The sequence below is a fragment of the Aythya marila genome (genome assembly GCF_965140915.1).
Source record: "Aythya marila genome assembly, chromosome: 5".
Classification (NCBI taxonomy): Eukaryota; Metazoa; Chordata; class Aves; order Anseriformes; family Anatidae; genus Aythya; species Aythya marila.
In genome coordinates this window covers 6,864,389-6,883,878 of record NC_139046.1, presented here as the reverse complement: position 1 = coordinate 6,883,878, position 19,490 = coordinate 6,864,389, and the positions used below count along the sequence as shown (strand labels likewise).

The 19,490-nt window shown below is 40.1% G+C and overlaps 1 protein-coding gene across 1 annotated transcript in view; it reads left to right on the top strand.

The window, feature by feature from the left end:
- KCNH5 (potassium voltage-gated channel subfamily H member 5) overlaps nucleotides 1-19,490 on the top strand; it is a gene marked incomplete at its 3' end in the record, with an annotated part of 152,876 nt that overhangs the window by 50,232 nt on the left and 83,154 nt on the right. The window contains exon 7 of the mRNA XM_082761191.1: nucleotides 5,940-6,369. Within this exon, the coding sequence (XP_082617317.1) occupies nucleotides 5,940-6,369 (430 nt within the window). The remainder of the gene's footprint in view (nucleotides 1-5,939; nucleotides 6,370-19,490) is intronic.

Here is a 19,490-nt window from a genome sequence, read left to right as displayed (position 1 = left end):
AAAAGGTTCGACCTGACATTTGGCAATTCTCACTTCATTCATTTTATCCACTAAGATGTAATTTTCTGTTCATCATTTTTTTTTTTATATCATATATTGTCAGTTCTATATTACTCTTTTCTTCTTTGGGACAATGATTTCCATGTTTAGAACTGATGCCAAATTCTACAAGTTTTTCCTCTGCTTTGAGAAGCAACTTCTGGATATTTTTGTACCTTTGGTACTTTTTGATGTAAGGACCCTCCAAGTGTCCCCTGCTGCCAGGTGTCTGACTCCCCTATCTCTCCCACTCCAGTTACCTTCACTTGTTATTGTCTGCAATTCAATATAAAATCATTTATAATTTATCAGCTATTGCACTTTGGAAATCAAGAACCCTAGTCCAGTTTACTTTGTGATTGTTCATTTTTTATGAACTGATTCAATTCCTCTTTTCAAGCCAATGGGGACTTTTGCAAAATCCTATCAGAACCAAATGTAGTGTAGCATCACTTTCCGTGGAGTAATTGGCCATTCAGTGAAGAAATAAGCATGCTACTGCATCTGCAGAAAATCTCGTCCTACTGTTATTAATAGCATTTATTCTCCAAGCTCATATTGAGAAAGTTAAATCTCACATTGTGAGGCAATGCTCTGTAATATCCATCTCTGTAATAACATAATACAGGTTTGGATGCTGCCCAGATCTGGGCTATCCAGATTTCTAAGGATGGGTTTAATTTCTCCTCCCATAAGCTGTGTAAGTGATAGGCTTCAGCCTCTTTGTATTTGGTAGGAGGGGAGAGAGGCAGCTCCAGGAGGTGATTCATCCCGCTGCTGGCAGCCTGAGATGGATTGGGTGAATCACTCTTCTGACATGCCTCTCCTCACACACCCGGGAGGGAAGCTGGACGATTCACATTGACTGGGTGGCGGCCGCAAGGTTGCAGCATTACAGGAGGTGGATTCTACCCCAGGAGGCTGCTTAGAGCTTGGTCACAGTGTGGCTGTGGCTTTTGCGGGCATACCCAAGCTCAACTTCCATGAAACCATTTTGCTCTTGCATGGAGATAAAGAGCTCAGCCTGGGCTGCAGACTCCTCGGAGGATTCAATCATGCTTTAATAGCTAGTTTTGCTGAATGCAGGTTGCTGTAATTGCTTTGCATCCAGCAACTCTAAGCTTATTAGCTTAAATTTAGCTTAAGGTCTGCATGTGCTGTGGTCACACCTTTGCAGTGATGAGATGCCCTAAAACATTTCATAGAAGGGCTCTCAGCTCTGGTTATTGGCCACTCCATAAATTCTTCTAAATCACAATGTGCTGAACATCAAAGCATAGTGAAAAGTCTTCCTTTTTTTTTTTTTTTTTTTTGGCCTTTTCTAAGACAGTGTTTTCTGTTAAATGATGCAGTACTGATCCCAAATTTCAGAGCCGGAAGGATTTCAGTTTTGGAACACATTTAATGTTTCTTTTTTTTTTTTTTTTTTTGCTGCTGTTGCATATATATACACAGCTAACAACATATAAATAAAAAATCATGGAGTGAAATCTAATCAAAAAAGTGCCTAGAGTTAAAAACACATTGTTTCCTAATAGGGGGAAAAAAACAATTATGCATGAATTTACCATTTCAGTATACTGGGATTTAATTTTGTGGTTTGAGCAGATCTTAGTATACTTAGAGGATAGAAACTAATGACTACTTATGCTTTTATTTTACATTTTAAAACATTTATGCAATAATTTCCTACTGCAGAAAAGATTTATTAGATTAACAAGTAACCAGCTAATTAAATCTTTTCTATCTTTTGCAAAGATGCAGCTCTGCTATGCTGAGAATTTCTCCTTTAACGTACAATAGACTCTACCACTCTGTTTTCTAGTTTAGGAGGACATCTCTGGCGCTAATGCTAACTTGAATGATTTCCTGCACTTGTTGACCTGCATTTTCCTTCGGTGACAGTGTTCCCTTTATCCTCTTGCATGTCTGAATCGTGACCTCTGTATAATGTGACTTTGAAAGCTTTATCCTTCCTATTGCCTGGCTTATCAGGGATTCATTAAGTGCAGGAGAACTTTAGTTCCCTGTTCTTGCTCAAGGTCCAGAGGTCTGTTCCCACTGCCCATATTGCAATTCCAAAAAATGTTTTGCTCAGTTTTTGGTTAGAAAAAAAAAGTTAAGCCAGAAGCAGCTGAACAGCTTAGAGATATCTTTTATCCTGGAAGACTGGAGTTTGACAATGTGGACATTTAGAATCTGAAATGGTAAGGTTCAGGAAACTTTATCAGGAAGGAGTGGGCCCCTCTGCATTTCAAACTGAGTGTTATCCCCGCTTGTGCCCCCACTATCAAACTGAATTTTCTTTCCTAGTATATAAAGAAAATTGAGAAAACAGGCTTTGCAAGATGCATAAGTCGATAAACTTGGGCTTTGTTTAATCATGAATGGAAAATCTAATTGCAAAGCCAAACATCCTTTCCCCACAAGTATCCTTCTGGGTAAATGTGACATTGTTCACTTCCTCTGCAGTGGCTTCAGCTGTCTGCTAAATAGAAATGGTAGTTTAAAGACGGCTGGTTCACAGCTATTGCTTGTGTCCTCTCCTGATCCAGTGGCTTCAGAAATCACAGGGAAAGTCTCTATTGACTGCAGTGATGTATGACTCACACTTCTAACTTGATGGTGTGTATCAGATAGGAATTTGTTTTGGGACTTCAGATTCCAAACTTGACACAAAATGTAGTTCTGGAGTTTTCTGTTTTTCCACTTATAAGATTTCTGCGACTGAGATGATTGAAGGGTAAGCTGGATGAATGTCCTCATTTGCTTAAGACGTGATCCCGTACATTGGCCAAAACCTCAGGGGCAGGTTTGGATAGGTTGGATTTTCAGTAGCAAAATCATGCATTACTTAAATGATGCTAGCACTGAAACAGATTACACGTTCCATTTCGGGTTTCTAATAACCTCTCTGTTCCTTGAGTGCTGAGGTTACTTTATTTACCACAGACGATCACTTTTTATTAGAAATGTTTCAAAAATATTCCCTGTAAAGCATAAATACAGTTAAAAGAAAAATGAAATTAAAGGCAGACAGTAATCAGATGAATTCAAAACACTGAGTTTCTTAATAGCTGAGATTTAATTCAAAGCAGTTAGTCTTTAGTATAATTTCAACCAAAGAGAGTGCTGCTGAATCTTGGGAAGAACTTTGTGTATTTAACAGTTGAGGCTTTATTGTTTAAAATATATTTTAAGTATAAAAGTACCGGCTTTAGGCAGCCAGTAGATAATAGTGCAATGCATCATGTGTTCATTTAGTATGTGTTTAATTGCTCTTTCCTTGGTAGTGTTTTATGGAATAGGCTTTTAAAGCTCCCAACATTGCCTTTATATTTTGCAAGATTAGATATGAAATGTGAATGCTCAGTAAGTACATCTCTGATTATTCAGCCATAAAGCAGTGGGTCAGACTGAACAGGCTTTAAGACATACAGGACTTTTAAGTAAGTTTTACTCAATTACTTTTTGGAAAAAATAAGCTTGAATGTCAGCTGAAATGTTCTCTTTGTTTTATACATAAGATATATGACTGTTATCTGTGCTTAGAAAAAAAATAATAATAACAGCATGAACTTTCTCCCAGAGTCTGAAATAAAAGCTGTATTTTTATATTACTTATACAACTGCAAAACTGCTCGTGTAATTTAGGGAGAGAAGATGTAATAAGGATGGAGAACGGAGTGTCAGGTTATAAACTCTCCTGGTCAGGGATTGATTCTTGGCTTGGGTTTGTACAGTAGAAAGCGCAGTGTAAGTAAGCCTTACCACTGGGTTGAATGTAAACTACCGGGTGTAAAAACTCCCAAGTTTAGATTCCAGATCTCTAACACCTTCCCCACCCATACTCCTGATAATGACCAGTGTATCTCTAAGTAAAGTGGAAAGAATGCTTATCTCCTAGACCAAAACAAGAGGACCTGATCCTCCTAAAACAAACAAACAAACAAACAAAAAAAAAGCCCTTTTTTCTCCTTCTGATTTCCCAGAAAATTTTTGTTAACTTTCAGAATTCAGGTACATTCACTGAAACACATTGCAGATTATTTTAGTTTAATAGATCATTAAGCTACTCTATAGTTGTTTTTTAATTGTTTTTAATGTAGATACTGTTTCTGATTCATGCTGTAGTCTACTGGACCCAATCTGTTGCATAATGAACCCTAAAAGGAACTTCCTAAGTTATTGGACAAGTGGGTTATGCAGAGTAGCTCACAAACATATATCCCAAACCAATTAAGTAGGTATACATTTAGATGAAAATAAGAACAATAAACAAGACCCACATCATGTGTAAATGCAAAATACAGAAATCAAAATGGGAAAATTCCACTTCCCTCCATGGTATTAGTCATCATGACAGCTTCAATGCAAATATAGAACTTCAATTTATTAAGGATTTGGGGATCTGAAACAAATTCCAACAGGATTTGAAAAGCATACAAGAACTTTGTTGAACAGATTACATCTAAAAATATCAGATGCACGTTACCCTTCAAACGTTAGTTGTGAAAAGAAACAGGTGCAAAAGCGAGAAATGTTTTCCTGGTATGGAAAACTCCAGAAACTCCAGTCTTTTACTGTTTGATAATATAATTAGCTAGTGTTTTGACTAGACTGATTTGATAATGATGCATAGAAAAGGGCAATTTAATCTTGGCACAGTAACTAGGAATGTTTGCCTCATTGCTTTCTATGTCTTAATTTCTACTTTAAATTAAATGTCTTCAGCTTCTGAATGTTTTATATTAGAAACCTTCTTTTCCAAAGTTTCTATTTTGAGTCACTAATTAATTTAATGCACAAGTTAGGTATATCATGGGATTGCAATAGATCAGGAACATTTTTCTTCTCTTTCTGCATCTATACACTCTATTAAAATACATTGCCAATGGTTTGTGCGCTGAGGAGGACATACATATTTCTTGGTCCCTCTCAGATGTTTCCATTAACTTTTTGATGGTCCCTGTGCTTCTATTCCCTAAATATTTGTGCTTCCACTTATTTGTACTTCATTTATCTTGCATGAAAAAAAAATGCTCAAATACTTGCTTTAGGAAAATATCTACTATGTCTCTTGATAGGCAAAGAAATTAATTCTATATGCAAAGGCATGCAGCTTTCTTGCCAGTGCTGTTTGGTCTACATTATGCTCAGTCAGAGAGGTGATGTGCCTACAGATGTTAGGTCGATGTTCAGTCAGTGAGATATCTCTATGAATAACAAAATTTCCAGTTATGTTAGCTGTAGTGAAGCACACTGAGATGGAGACCATTGGACCAGACGACATTACCCAGCTTTTCTCTGATAGCTGAGAAGAGCAGTATGCACGTTTCTCTCTTTACCACTTATAATTATTTGCTGAGATTTCAGCTGAGCATTGGATAATGCTGCAGGCTGTTGAAGTAGGTGGACTCTCATTTTGGTTAGGGTGGCAATCCTCTCCTTGGCTTTAATTTTAATATATGGCTGTTGTTTTCTGAGAAGTCTGGAGAAAACCCCACTTGGATGGTGTTCTATCTGTGACTGCTCCTCTACTGCATTTGACCTCTTTGAGGTCAAAGCAGAATTTACCATTTACTTCAAATTGGCAAAGTATATCTCTCCTTTTTGTAACAAACATGCCATTTCTCACTTTGGATTTCACAGGATTCTTTTGTTGCTTTGAAAGACTGAGCTTGATCTAAGTAATTTATTCACCTATTGAATGCCAAACGCGATTTACCCTGATGAGGCCAAAAGTACTGGAGGGGGAGAGCAGTTTGTTCTTATCTGTCATCTGGGATGCTAAAAAATTATGCAGAAAGGTTTATAGCAGCTGCAGAAATCTCTGCACAGCTTTCTCTATTAACCACCAGGATATTTCTGATGAATTAATTATTTTTATTCTTTTCTAGGGGATCAGTAGCCTCTTCAGTTCCTTAAAAGTGGTGCGTCTTCTCCGACTTGGTCGAGTTGCCAGGAAGTTGGACCATTATCTGGAATATGGTGCTGCTGTACTGGTACTGTTGGTGTGTGTGTTTGGACTGGTGGCCCATTGGCTAGCCTGCATATGGTACAGCATTGGGGACTATGAAGTTATAGATGAAGTTACTAATACAATCAAAACAGACAGCTGGCTCTACCAGTTGGCACTGAGTATCGGGACACCATATCGATACAACACCACTGGCTCAGGGCAGTGGGAAGGAGGACCCAGTAAAGACTCCTTGTACATATCCTCTCTCTACTTTACCATGACAAGCCTTACAACGATAGGATTTGGAAACATAGCACCAACCACTGATGGAGAGAAGATTTTTTCGGTGGCCATGATGATGGTTGGCTGTAAGTAGAATTTGATTTTATTGTGCTTAAGGTGAAGATAATTGCATACGCAGTATGATGGTTGATAAGAATACATGTGGTAACCTTTTTTGACACCCTAGAAAAAATGAAGTAACTGTAAATAATCGTGGAATGAACTTGGAATTATCATTAAAAACAGAAGTTGAAACTATGTGGTTGCTATAGCTTTTAACTTGTTTGCAAGACTAAGTGTAGTAGGTACAAAAACGTGTCCAATGGTAATTGTATATTAAATTTAGGGCCTGTTGTGAATTAATTTAGACAAACTCGAACTTAACAGGAAGTAGGATTTGTTAATAAATCATGAGATTAGATTTTGCGAATTTTAACAGCACTTAATGATTTGCCAATTTAATATAGTGGTATAAATTGGATTTATGTGATGTCTAAGAGCTCTTAAGGTTTATTGATATGATATAGCAATTTAACAAAAATTAGTTATGATTAAAACAGCAACTTAATTAAAGATTCGAGAATGGCAAGGTTCACATGAAACTTAGTGCAGTGAATTGTATGCCTAAGGATTTTTCCCCTTGGTGAATTACCCTTTATGTGTTGGCATTAATCAGTGGGTGATCATGTACCACGAGAAGTTTGTCTTCAAGGTGTCCCAGCTCAGGGGGAGTCACTGGGTCTCAGCCCGCTGCAATCCCAGAAAGCCTAAGGGGCTCTTCTCTCAGGACCGTTATTTGTGGTTCTGTGAGACAGTCAACTATGAATCAGTACATTTCCATCCTGGCTACAATTCAGATACGGCAATACTTGTATTTATATGAACTGTGCTGTTACGGTATCTTCCAGAATGTACAGTTCTGGTACTTCTCAGACTGGGCTATGATCCAGGCCATAAGGTCTGAGATGTGATCAGGGAGTGCCTGTTCGTACTCACCTGGTATGCCCATTGCCTATTGACAATAGAGGGATGATGTAATGTTAATCTTGAACTGTGGCTAAACTGGAGAAAGAGCTACTTCACCACAGGGCTTCTTCTATATAATTTAAAGATGGTTTCTATCACATTGAAAAGATCTTGACTGGAACTTGATTAAGAGTTACAATGCTCAAATTCATTCAGTCTGACTGAGTTTTGCTTATAGACTTGAACAGGCTTGGAAGTGCTTGAAGTGGATTCATCCATTTCTCAAAAAAAAACATTTAGTGATTCCACGGTGACTGTGTACTTTATTACACTGGTTTGACTTAAAACAAGACCCATTTTTGTCTCCACGCTGTGGTGACCTTTGTCACCAGCAAGGCTAGAAGTGAAAGAACTCACAAGATGCTATGTTGCACCTTTCCCCTGCTTCCTTCTGTTTCTCAGCTCTTCTGAAATAGTCCAAAACCAGTAGTGGTAAGGCACGTTTCTGATTTTCAGTGTTGCCAAGGTTGGATGACTGAGCAGCTATAGAGGTTAACAGAACATTTCAAAATATAGCAAAGAATGACAAAAATGTTAACGTTGTTTGGGAAAAATATTTTTCTTTTAAATAAATAATGCTTGGTGTTTCTCTGATGCTTTCGGTTTTCTAAGCTTCATACGAGTACTTAGCAATTATGTAACAAGAGAGCAAACAAAACCTTTTGAAAATAAGATCTGCATAATCTCTCTGATAATTATCTCCGCTAACACTCTGAGCTCATCTCAGAGAAATACTGAACCATAAAAAGGAAGTTTTCTTACTGAAGTCTTTCTAGATCTTCAGAAGATTGAAGCTGTTTATTTTGCAATTTTTAAATACTTATTTAAAAACAAGGTTGTGGTTTTAGGACTCTGCTTGTGGTGTGGTGCAATGAAATTTGTGCTGAACAGCATCGTTACATGATGGTTTGATGTGCTTCAAAACATTACAAAGTCCATTAAAAAAAAAAAAAAAAAAAAAACAAATACCCAAGCTAGATTGTTAATGAGCTATGGCAGCTGGGCTATGGAAAACCTGTAGGTGCTGATTGGGTATTTGTTGAAAGTGGTTGGTGGTATTCACAAAAGTCTGGGGATTTGGAGAATACGATGCATTTAGAACATTTTACATGTGGTGATCTCTCTTCCTCTGGCTTTCGGGGATACTTCTGTTGCCCTGCAGAGGAGTGTCCCAACAGCAGTGGTAAATGATTTAGGGTGAGGTGAGAGCCATAAGATAATTAATAATAATAGTGTTGTAGTAATAACAAAATAGTAACATGGCATCAGTAAGTGAAGGGAAATGAAGCTTGTAACCTGCTTTGTATTTGCTCTGTGTTGTGTTCTCGTATCTTTTTTTTTGTCTCTGAAGCACATGCCAAAGATGTGGAATAGAATCAGAATCACAGGATGGTTTGGTTTTGAAGGAACCTTACAGCCCATTGAATCCCAGCCCCTACCATGGGCAGGGACCCCTCCTGCCAGCCCAGGCTGCCCCCAGCCCCATCCAGCCTGGCCGTGGGCACTGCCAGGGATGGGGCAGCCACAGCTCCTCGGGGCAGCCTATGCCAGGGCCTCACCGCCCTGTTGAATAAATAAAGTCTTCCTAAATTCTAATCGAAATCTCTTTCAGTTTAAAAATGTTATCTCTTGCCCTATCACTCTACTCTCTGACAAAGGGTCCCTCCCCAGCTTTCCTGTAACATTCTGTAGCTATGAGAAGGCTGCTGTAAGGTCTGCCTGGAGCCTTCTCTTCTCCAGGCTGAACACCCCCAACATCCTCAGCCTGTTTCTGCAGTAGAGGTGCTCCAGCCGCACGCAGTTTTTGGTGCAGCCCAGGGCACGGGTGGCTTTCTGGGCTGTAGGCGTACATTGCCAACTCGTGTCGAGCTTCTCATCTCATCCCAGTCCTTCTCCTCAGGGCTACTCTCAATCCATTCTCTGCCCAGCGTGTGTTTGGGTTTGGGATTGCCCCGGCCCAGGTGCAGGATCTTGCACTTGGCCTTGTTGAACCTCATGAGGTTTTCACAGGCCCAGCTCTCAGGCCTGCCCAGGCCCCTCTGGATGGCAGCCCTGCCCACAGCTTGGTGTCATCAGCAAATATGCTGAGGGTGCACTCGATCCCAAATTACATGGCAGTATCAAAGTTGACATTGACAGCAACCATTATTAAAGCCACTGGTTGATTTTAATAGATTTCCTGTGTTACCTGCAAATCTATTAGCCCACAGACATGTCCACTTTATATACAGTACTTGTAAGGCTAGTGGATGGAAAATAATGAGTAAGATTATAAGCATCTGGGCAAAGTCAAGATTAGAGTCTAAAATACAAGAAGTGGGGCAAAAGGACAGTTAAGGACTAAACTGAGTTCACTTATTGCACATAAATTATGCCATCAAAATACTTATTTGAGGCATGCAGGAACGGTACAAGCAAAAGAAGCCTTTTTTTGCTTTTTTTTTTTTGTTGTTTTAGATTATTTAAAAGTGTAAAAATGTCCACTTGTGATCAAGTGGTTGAATCTTTCATGACTATATAAATGAAGATATGAAGGTTTTCATCATAGTGATATGTATGAATTGACTGCAGAGTTAGTTGTTTGGTTGGTTAGAAAATAAGCCAACTTCCAGATGGATACCATTATACCATTTTACTTGGAATATTTCTGCAGAGAAATCAGACCTGCAGGATTGTGTAAACATGCTTTGCAGTGCCAGTTGCTGAAAACATGACAGTATAACACCAAAACAGGACAGGAAAACACAAGCAATAACTGACTGAAAATGCTATTTCTCAGGCAAAGTGGCCAGTGGGACTGGGAAGAGGTTTTGGCCCCAAGAAAAGATGTAAATAAGAATGGAAAATGATTCCTTTGAGTTGTTTTCAGGGGGGAAAAAAAAAGTTCATTCTTCTTTTGAAAGGTTTTTTTTTTTTTTTTTTTTTTCTTTTTAAGAATTCAGCAAAATTCAATTACAGTTCAATCAGTGAAAAAACACTGGTCCCTGAACTGCTTTTGTAAGCCGTTCAGAGAGAGTGAGAGACTGTGAAGCACCTTTGGTAGCTTTCCTGAAGAAGTTTACTAATACCAGTAGTTGATATTGGCAGTGTCTTTCCTAACAGACTCTGCCAAATAAATGTCTAATACTTAGCACTGGAATCAGAGATAGTAATTCATCATGGTCCCAGCTGCCTACTCATGCAAACTTCTGATATGAAGGAAATTCTTTGCTGCGTTGTCAGCTAGCGGTGGCTTGTTCTGCATGCCAGCAGTTTCCTATTCACACTGGCAAAGCTATCGGGACTTGGGAGTAGGGTTTGGAGAGATTTGCAAATCCTTCTGGTGGGTAGGGCTGCATGCTTGTTAAAAAGAGACAGATTAGGACTCTATAGCTGCTGATACAGCATTTCACGATGCAGGGTGGTGGTAGGGGAAACCAAGATGAATGCGGATGCTCTTCTGTTTGATAGGCATTTTGTTACTTGGGTGTTCATTGAGGACAGAACCAGGTGGGATATTTAGACCGCGATATATCACCTTGTGTCTTACAGGAAAGAGGGCTTTGAGTAACTTGACCTCATCCTGTGGAGCTTATTTCAGCTTTCTTTTCACCCTACCTTCCATTTCTCAGCATGCAGTGCTATTCAGTATTTTTTCTGTTGCTTTTCAGCACTTTGAAAAGCTAAAAATAAACATAAAGCATCCCATGGTGAGGGTTACTGTTTAAATACCTATTCTGCATTTGTTGCTTAGAGTTGCTGAACATGCATTGAGAATCTGATTTGTTGTAGCTTTTGTGTTGATATAGGTCATTTCATCCCCTCTGCTGCACAGAACAGAAGAAATGGGTAGGTCAGTCAGATCCTTTGAATGGCCAAGGAATCATTTATCATTCAGGAAGGACCTTTATTGTAAATCTCCCATTAGCTTCTGTCAGCTCACCATCTCTAGGAAGAAAGTCAGCCAGTCTCTTCTGTTGCATTTTGCTCTAGCTCAGTTCACAGGCAGGCTTTAGGCTTCTGCAACACACCCATAGATGTAGATGTGAAACTGTTTTTGTGCCTTTCACAAAAAAGGAATGTATTATGGAAGAAGCTAGAAAAAAATCTTTTGGTTCATAGACCATTACTGTCTCACAATACAGCACAAAGCACTTCAGTGGGCAGAAAGTCTGTAAAAGGTAACAGTTATCTTGGGGAAGGTGGTAATGTGGCAGGATGAAATCTTGGGAGAGATGAGATTTTTCTGAAGAAACCAATGTGAATGTTTAAGCTATAGGAGTCTGTGTACTGCTATATGCCTTGTTCCCTCATGTGGTTCCAGTTGGAGAAAAGTGGCCAGATTTCCAGCTTGCAACTCCAAAGGTCACAGATAACTTTGTGCTTCTTGTGTAACCTAGAGCAATAAGTTTGGCCCTGACCATGTGCAACAATATAATGAAATAGCTCCAAAAGACATAGTGTGGATTGCACAACCAGTCTTGCTCCATAAATATGACATTTACATGAGGTTGTTTGTCCAGCTGAGTGTGCCCAACCCCACAACACATTTCTTCTCAGCAACAACAGAAATGCAGTATATTCCACTCCGCAGTGGTTAAAGTGCTGTGCTGATTCTCTCTGTATGGGAAGGTCAGAACAAGATAACGAAGGCAAAAACAGCGATGAACATTGTATACTTCACTGTTTCTCAGGATGTGAAAATCCCAGAAAAATCTCTTAGTCATTTGTCCATCCCCAGAAGAGCTCAGGAATGGTGCTTTGTTGTTCTTGCTTTAGGGAGATACTGAAATCTATTATATACATAGCTTGCTTTGGCTTCTGTTTACTTTCAGATTTATGTGGGGGTGGTTTGGGAAGAGTTGTTATTTTTCAATGACTGGTTTTAAATTATGTGAAGACAGGTTTGTTAATACAAATGGGTTTTGTGTATGAGCAGAAGAATTTGTTATTGTGGTTGTACAGGATACCTTCTCTGGAAAATTGGTCCTTCCTGCCAGCTATTGGAACAATTTCCAGGCAGCTTGTTCCAAAACTCGGTTGCTAATTTCATGACTTGAAATGCTGACTTCTTGTTTTCATCTTAAAGGTACTCTTGATAGCAATTTGCAGGTTGGAAAAGAAAACAGACGTGACTGCCATAGCTTTGACCCCGAGCTGTTGTTGTTCAGGGGAGAGCTGATGAAGGAGAGCATGGGTGAGTTCCTCTTGAGACCCTGCTCGGCTCTTTTAATTTTACTAAATGGAGAGAGCAGGACATGCTCATTCCTGCTGAGATCAGGTGCACCTGGTGTTGCCAAACCCTCCCAAAGTGAGCAACAGGTGAGTGAAAGGCTGCTGAGTGCTCATGGCACTGCCTTTGCTGTTGCTCAGCTTTTGTTTTGGAGTGGTGACATGGACTGTCAGTCATCTCTCCATTGATTGCCAAAACCCGATTCATTATTCAAATGGTTTCTTTCATTGTTCAAGTAACATTAGTCAGTTCCCTGCCAATATGTGGCAGTTAGCCATTTGAGTGCTGTTTGTATGAGTCATGGAGGTTTATCTAGTAAATTTGTTAAGCAGTGGCTAAACCCACACACTGACACAATGGTGTATAATTGCAGGAAAGCGCTTATCTGGCAGACCTTCAGGCAAAACAATCCCAAGGGTCCATAGGATTTAATTTTTGATCCCGAGGAAAAATGTATGTGTAAGACAGCACCTTCTAGCAAAAATCGTTACCAGTAGTGTAGATGAAATCACAGTTTGCACAGCAGAAGATAGTAATGTGAGAAGCCTTTATTTACATCTGTAGGAATTCATCGTCTTGGGTGTTTGACTGAAATCCAGCTGTGCTCTAAAGGCGGCCTACAAGTCAGTGCTGTGTGAGGGTGTTTTCTTCTCTTGCAGGGATGTCTGACATGGGAGGGATGCAGCCCTGCACCACCCACCTAGGAGCCGCAGGAGGGTTCATCTTTCTTGGAAGTAGAGGACCTGTGTTGATTTTTGAGCTTGCTCCTTACAGTTTCATAAAATGAGAGCCAGTGAGGGGAAACATGTTTTTAAACAACAGCACAGCCCTGCTAGTGAGCTCTAGTTGCTTTGACTGCCTACAGATGTAACCCCCCAAACCAGAGGTGGATGCAGGATGCTGCCACAGCAGTGAGGTGGGGTGCACAGCCTGCACCACTGGGAGGGAATTGCTTGCAGGTTGTTGCCAGGGTTGTCTCAGCAAAGTTTTGAGTGTTCTACAGAATTTGGCCCAGTGAAGGAGGGATGAAACAGCTTCTCACACCTTCATGATCTTTCATATTGTACAACCTGCACTTACTACATGGTTTGGCAAAATGTGTCCATATCAAGGTTCACTCAGAGGAGAGCACGAGGATGCTTCCAAATGAGGAGCTCTTCTGTGTGACTTCTTCTGTCCTGTTCTTCTGTATAAGCGTGCACCCACCCAGAAAGCTGCAAACTCAATTGTGCATTAACAACCACAGCTCAAAGACAGCGTTTTGTTAGAGGCAGCGGAGGTTGTCTAGAAGAAATCATCAGTTTCTAATTGGCCTTGTAAGAGACTTGGGGCTAATGAAGGAGGAGGTGTTGATGTGCCTTGCAGTAAAGGAGTGCTTGATCCTGCATGGTTTTAAGCAGATGATACTGTGGTGTGTTTGCATCTAATACTATGGTACTAGAAACTCTGTAAAATAAAACATATCAAGTTCCTTGACAGCAAAGGAGTCCCCTCCCAATTCTTCACTGAGACTGGGTGCCAAAGATTTTCCTCAGAAGGATTCAGTTGGATTATTTCTGTCTCCTTCTGGGCAGGTTGGCATTTGGCCTCATCACCTTTATCCCACTGGATGAAATGCCAGCAGTAATGCTGTGCTTCCCCACTACCCCTTGTCTTTGAAGTGAGCATATCTTGATGTTTCAGAGCTTGAGGGAAGGTTTTCTAAAGGCTGCAGGTCACCTACAAGACCATGGGAAAGGCTTTCTGCACAGCTAAGTCAGCAATACGGTGTGGACATTGGGTTAAATTCACTTGTCTGCTGTTTCAGATGAGGCAATGAGAAAGGTGATAAATTCTTTAACTTTGGGATCAGAAGAAAGTAAAATTGTTTATCCACAGTTGCACATCAGTGCACAAAGAAGGAAGTGACACAAAGTAAAATTAAGTTGACTTTCAATGGAAATCTGCCCTTTTGAGTGCCAGTGAAAAATCTTTTTGGCATTTTTGGACTGCTGGACCACCGTCCAAACACTATTAGCTCTACAAAGCAAAAATATCAAGGTTTTTGTGTGATCTTTTTTAATTATTTGCAGTCTCAGTGGTTTCTCACAGCAGGAGCAGGCAGAGGATTTCCAGGGCAGGGTAATGGTCTCAGCATCCAAACTTGGCAATCTTCCTTTTCTCTAAGCAGCTGCATAGAAAAGGCTTATACTATAAATGTATCAGTAGCCTATAGGGGGAAAAAAAGGGGGGGGAATAAAGAAACAACTAGATAGTAAAAGATGTAGCAACACATACTTTTTCATGAAGAGTTTGGTAGATGCAAAGAGGTAGGTTATGGTAGATACAAAGAGTTTAATTGACAGAAGCACCGTGAGGGGCATAGGTGCCTTATTTTGCTTTAACTCTGACATAGCAGTAAGATTTTAAGATACTCAGTTTATGGTAAGACTGTCTTATATAAACAGCTTTAAAACTGTTAAACAACCTCATTGGGAAGCTTTATGGGAATTTTTGCAAGGTTATATCTAGCACGTGTTTATATAAACTTCACTTTTATTATTGTTGGCTTTATATATTTAGTGAATTTATGGTATCAAGAGAGAAGGGGCAGTGAGTGGGAGAGGTAAGTCTGAAGAAATGTTATTTAGTGCTATTAAACTATGTTATTTAAAATTGAAAATTGCTATTATATAAATTAAATACTTAAACGTGGTAAAACCAACCTTTTCACTGTGCTTTTGTTCTCACATAGTGCAAGCAACCACCTGAGATTTTCTCAGGGGAATTATCAAATTGTCCCAGATTACTTATAATATCTGTATTTCTCAGGAAGCAAAGTCTTAATTAATCCAACTAGATCAGCAAATGCATCCAAGTCAATCATAACATAGCACAGCTTTGTAGCACATCATGCTAGAGGGGTAAACAAATCTGAGATAAAACATAACCCCCAAGGTATGACACCACTTGGATGGAGGAGGCTGGAGTGATTGTGTTCTAAATTTCAGAAAGCCAAATGATCTAGACCTGTGTCCTCACTGGGATCCTTGGAAATCTGTGGGGCTTGATTTTGTACTCATGGGGGTGTGATTGGTGTTCAAAAGGAAGAGCTGCATAAATGCTCTCTGCAATGTGTGTAAATGCTCTTCTGCAAGGGCTCAGGCCACTGATCCAAGCAGACCTTGTCCATTGATTTCAGTGGAGCTCTGCTTCTTGGTGGGCACTGCGTTTCAGTGGGTAAAGCAGGTGGTTGCAGTTAAATCTCCTTAATATTGGCCAGCTTGAGTCACAGTGGTTTGTTAACCACCTGTGGTTTATTAACCAGAGGGTACAGAAAGTTGTTGGGAAGGGAGGTGGACTGACTGAGGAGATAAGTCATTTTAGGAAATGTCCCACTATGGAAGAATTAAATCATGTCAGTGAATCAGGCCTGAAAATCCAATTATTTTTAATCTCAGTCAAAAGATTTTCTTGTCCAAATTTTCTCGTGTTGAATTTCAGAACTGAAAAAGGTGATGAAATTTCATGTCCAGAGAGGCTGAAAGAGCTGTTATTTTTCTTTCTTTACTTTTTTTTTTACAAGAAAAATAAAAAGCCCAGATTTCTAGGAGATTTCATTATTGCACTGCTGCTTGTGGTAATGTAACATGTTTGGTGGTACTAAGAGATGTCAGATAATTGTATAAAAGATGACAGATACTAGTGGTTGGTTTCTCATTGCTTCATTTCCGTAGTCTGAAGTAGTACGATGTCATGTTTCTCTCAAAAATACTAAGAGCACTGAGGCTGAGCCAGCACATCTTTCTTCTTCATTCATCTTTCCTGCAGCTATTTTGGCAAGAACGTTGTTAGAATCAGGAAGAATTTTCCCACTGGATGAAGCATACCCAACGTGGGAGTATGACTGCAGGTTCCTCCTTAAAGACATTTACCGTTTTCACTGTGATTTGGAGGAAGGACAGGATAGCATCCCAAATGGCCCCTCTCCCCCGGGTACCTGCTGTGTGTTCCCCTTCCACCCCATGCTGAGTCAAAAAATACTGCTGTGCTCCAATAGGAATATTTTGGTCACGAATGACTAAAAATAGTTCTCTGCTGGCCAGCAGCCAGCATGTATTTGTCAAGAAGAGTTCAGTTCATGGCAAGTTAATATGATTTCTCTTTCTGACAAGATAACTGCCTATTGAATAAGAAGGATCTAGTAGATAAGATGCACCTGAGCATTTTAAGAGGCTTTTGACACTTTTTTTGCATGGCAGTCTCATAGTAAATGAGCGAAAGATGATCTCAACACAATCATAGCAAAGTCAGCAACAACTGATTGAAAAACCTTTCTCAAAAGTAATCAAGGGCTTCACTGTCAAACCCAGAAGGAATTGCCAGGGATGTCTTTGCCCCGTGTGTGATTTTTAAATCAGTGCTTTCATTAGCAGAGTTGAGTGGCAGAACAGAGAGAGTACATCGGGAGAGTTATGGGAAGGGTTGCAAGTGACTTACATGACAGCATCAGAATCCATAATGATCCCAATAAATGGGGGAGGCATCATGAAAGCAGCAAGGTGAATGTCAGTCAAGGCAAGAGCAATACACTGTGTGTAAGGAGGGCAAATCGAATGCGTAAGCAGAGTACAGGAAATAACTGGCTCTGCTGCTGTGAGGCTGGAGAGGATCTTGGAGGATAAGGATAGAGGAGAGTGTTAGGCACCTGCACACAGCACTGGGCCACAGCTGGTAAATCTTTTTCAGGGAAGCATCAGGAGCAGTGTAATAGGCAAGCTGAGGAAAGATTTTATTCTCCTGGGATTAGGGCTGGTGAGGTATCTTTTTGATATGGGGTTTTAAGAAAGCTGTAGGCCATCTGGAGATAGAGGAGATCAATAAAAATCTGTTACAAGACAGGATCTCAGGGGAACAGTTGAGGGAACTATTTGCTTGGTTTAAGTTGATGGAAGCTGAAGGGAAACATGAAAATTGACTCCTACCATGGAAAGGATGCACTTGAAAGGGAAAAATGGTTGTTCCCTTGTGTTTTCTGGGGGATAATCAGGTCAGTTAGGACAGAAAGACTAGTTTTGTGAATGGGGCAAAATTTTCCAGTTGTTGGAAGTTTCAGACCCTGGCAAAGCCACCACTGAATTTGGTAGACTCTACTTAATTGACAAGTATCTCTCAGGCTTGCTCCAGGCATGCTTACGCTGCAGTGAGAATAACCTACAGCTGAGAATCTCTGCTACGTGTTAAGCAAGGCAAAACTCAGTTTCTCTAAGTAGTTGACCATCTTTTAACACTTACTGAAGTTTAATGGTCAGTGATGTAGAGACTATATGTTTGCACTTGACATTCGCACTATATCACATCGGAACTATCAAGAGTGCATGCAGGCACTGGTGTGCAGTTGTCCCTGGAAATCACAAATGCTGTTGTTGTCCAAATTGTGCAAGGCATTGAAAGGTGAATGAGGGTGTCAAACACTAAAACAATGTTTTAGTAGATTTTTTTTTTCCTGAGTACAAGGGCTGTGCATTAGTGTTCATATTCTCTAATGGTTTTGGAAGGTATCATTTTGAGCTGACAAATCTTGATTCAATTATTTTTGGAAGAAGAACCTCTGGTCTGAATCAAGTCTTTCTGCAGGAAACAGAGGAAAAATAAATTCCGGTAGAGGAGTTTGACTTTTTTGCTTTAAAAGTTTTTGTTACTGAAGTATGGTGTTCAGCTAAATGTTCTTGTAAAAACATTCAGTCAGGTCCTCCAGTGCTTTCCTGAACTGGGACCTTAAACACGTGATGTGTTTTAAGCACACAAATAGTCCCACTGACCTCATTGTTGCTTAATGCGAGCTTACCTTTTAAGTGTTTTTTTGGCTGCAAGCCATAATGAAAGGACCATTTCCGGTATTTAACATTTATGGGTTGAACTTCCAAATCTAGTTGAGAGGGAATTAAGAGCCTAAGTCCTGTCTGAAGGTCACTAGGACTTGAACCTAAAATTCATGTAGGCACATTGTAAACTGTCACCATCCATCTCTGCCAGGTCCCACGTATGAAAATTATTTGTTACATGACATGTTAAAATGATCACTTATTTGGAAGAGCTGGGAGCACTGTCATTTCTTTATACAGTGAAGAGACTGGCTTTGTTTGCCCCTTTTTCTTGACCAGAAACATTTTAAAGCACAAAATCAGATGGATGCTTCCACTCCATTATTTCTGAATAGGAAATTAAGGCATGAAGAAGCTTACTACTGTGATTCATTAATGCAGACATTTCCTGCCCAAATTGATAGCCCACCTTACCTAAAGGAAATGTAACTTTCTAGTTAATCAAACACAATCTTTCTGCATTAACGCTTGGAAGGGGAAAAAAAAAGGGCAACAAAGCAAGTCAATAAGGTAAGAAGTGCAGAATGAGCTGTTGGCATCAGTGCCATGTCAGGAAATATTGAAAGAGCTGGAGGATGTGGATGATTAAATACGGGTGAAGATTGGTCATGCAAGAAAGCTTGTAATTAAGCCTCATTGTCTGAAGATGAATGAGGAGAAGGAAGACTGAGGAGGAAAACAAGTATATAAGATGCATGTAGCACTAGTGGTATGGTAACAACCCTTGGAGGACTTTGGCTGACCTTGGCCAACCCCCCTTTTCCCCATGCACTATATCATTTTAGCAGAAGAGGTCTGTTTGGTGACGTGCAGGACTGTGCATGTGCTTGAGCATGAGTGACAGGTTGCTGAGGTTTCACTTTAGCACGGGCTGAAAACTGCTTCTGCTGAGAAGTGAAACACAGGTGACCCTCCTGATGTCCTGTGGGACCTGGTGGCATTGGTGCCACTGAGCTCTGCATCCCCTTTCTGTTCCTAGGGTAGGAACAGGCAGGTGTCCATGGTTGCACTGATATTAGGGGTTCCTCTGCTGACTCTTCTGGGAAGCTGAGGGGTAGCATTTCTGTTAAATGCGATTTTATATGGCTGAGTTAGGGAGATTTAT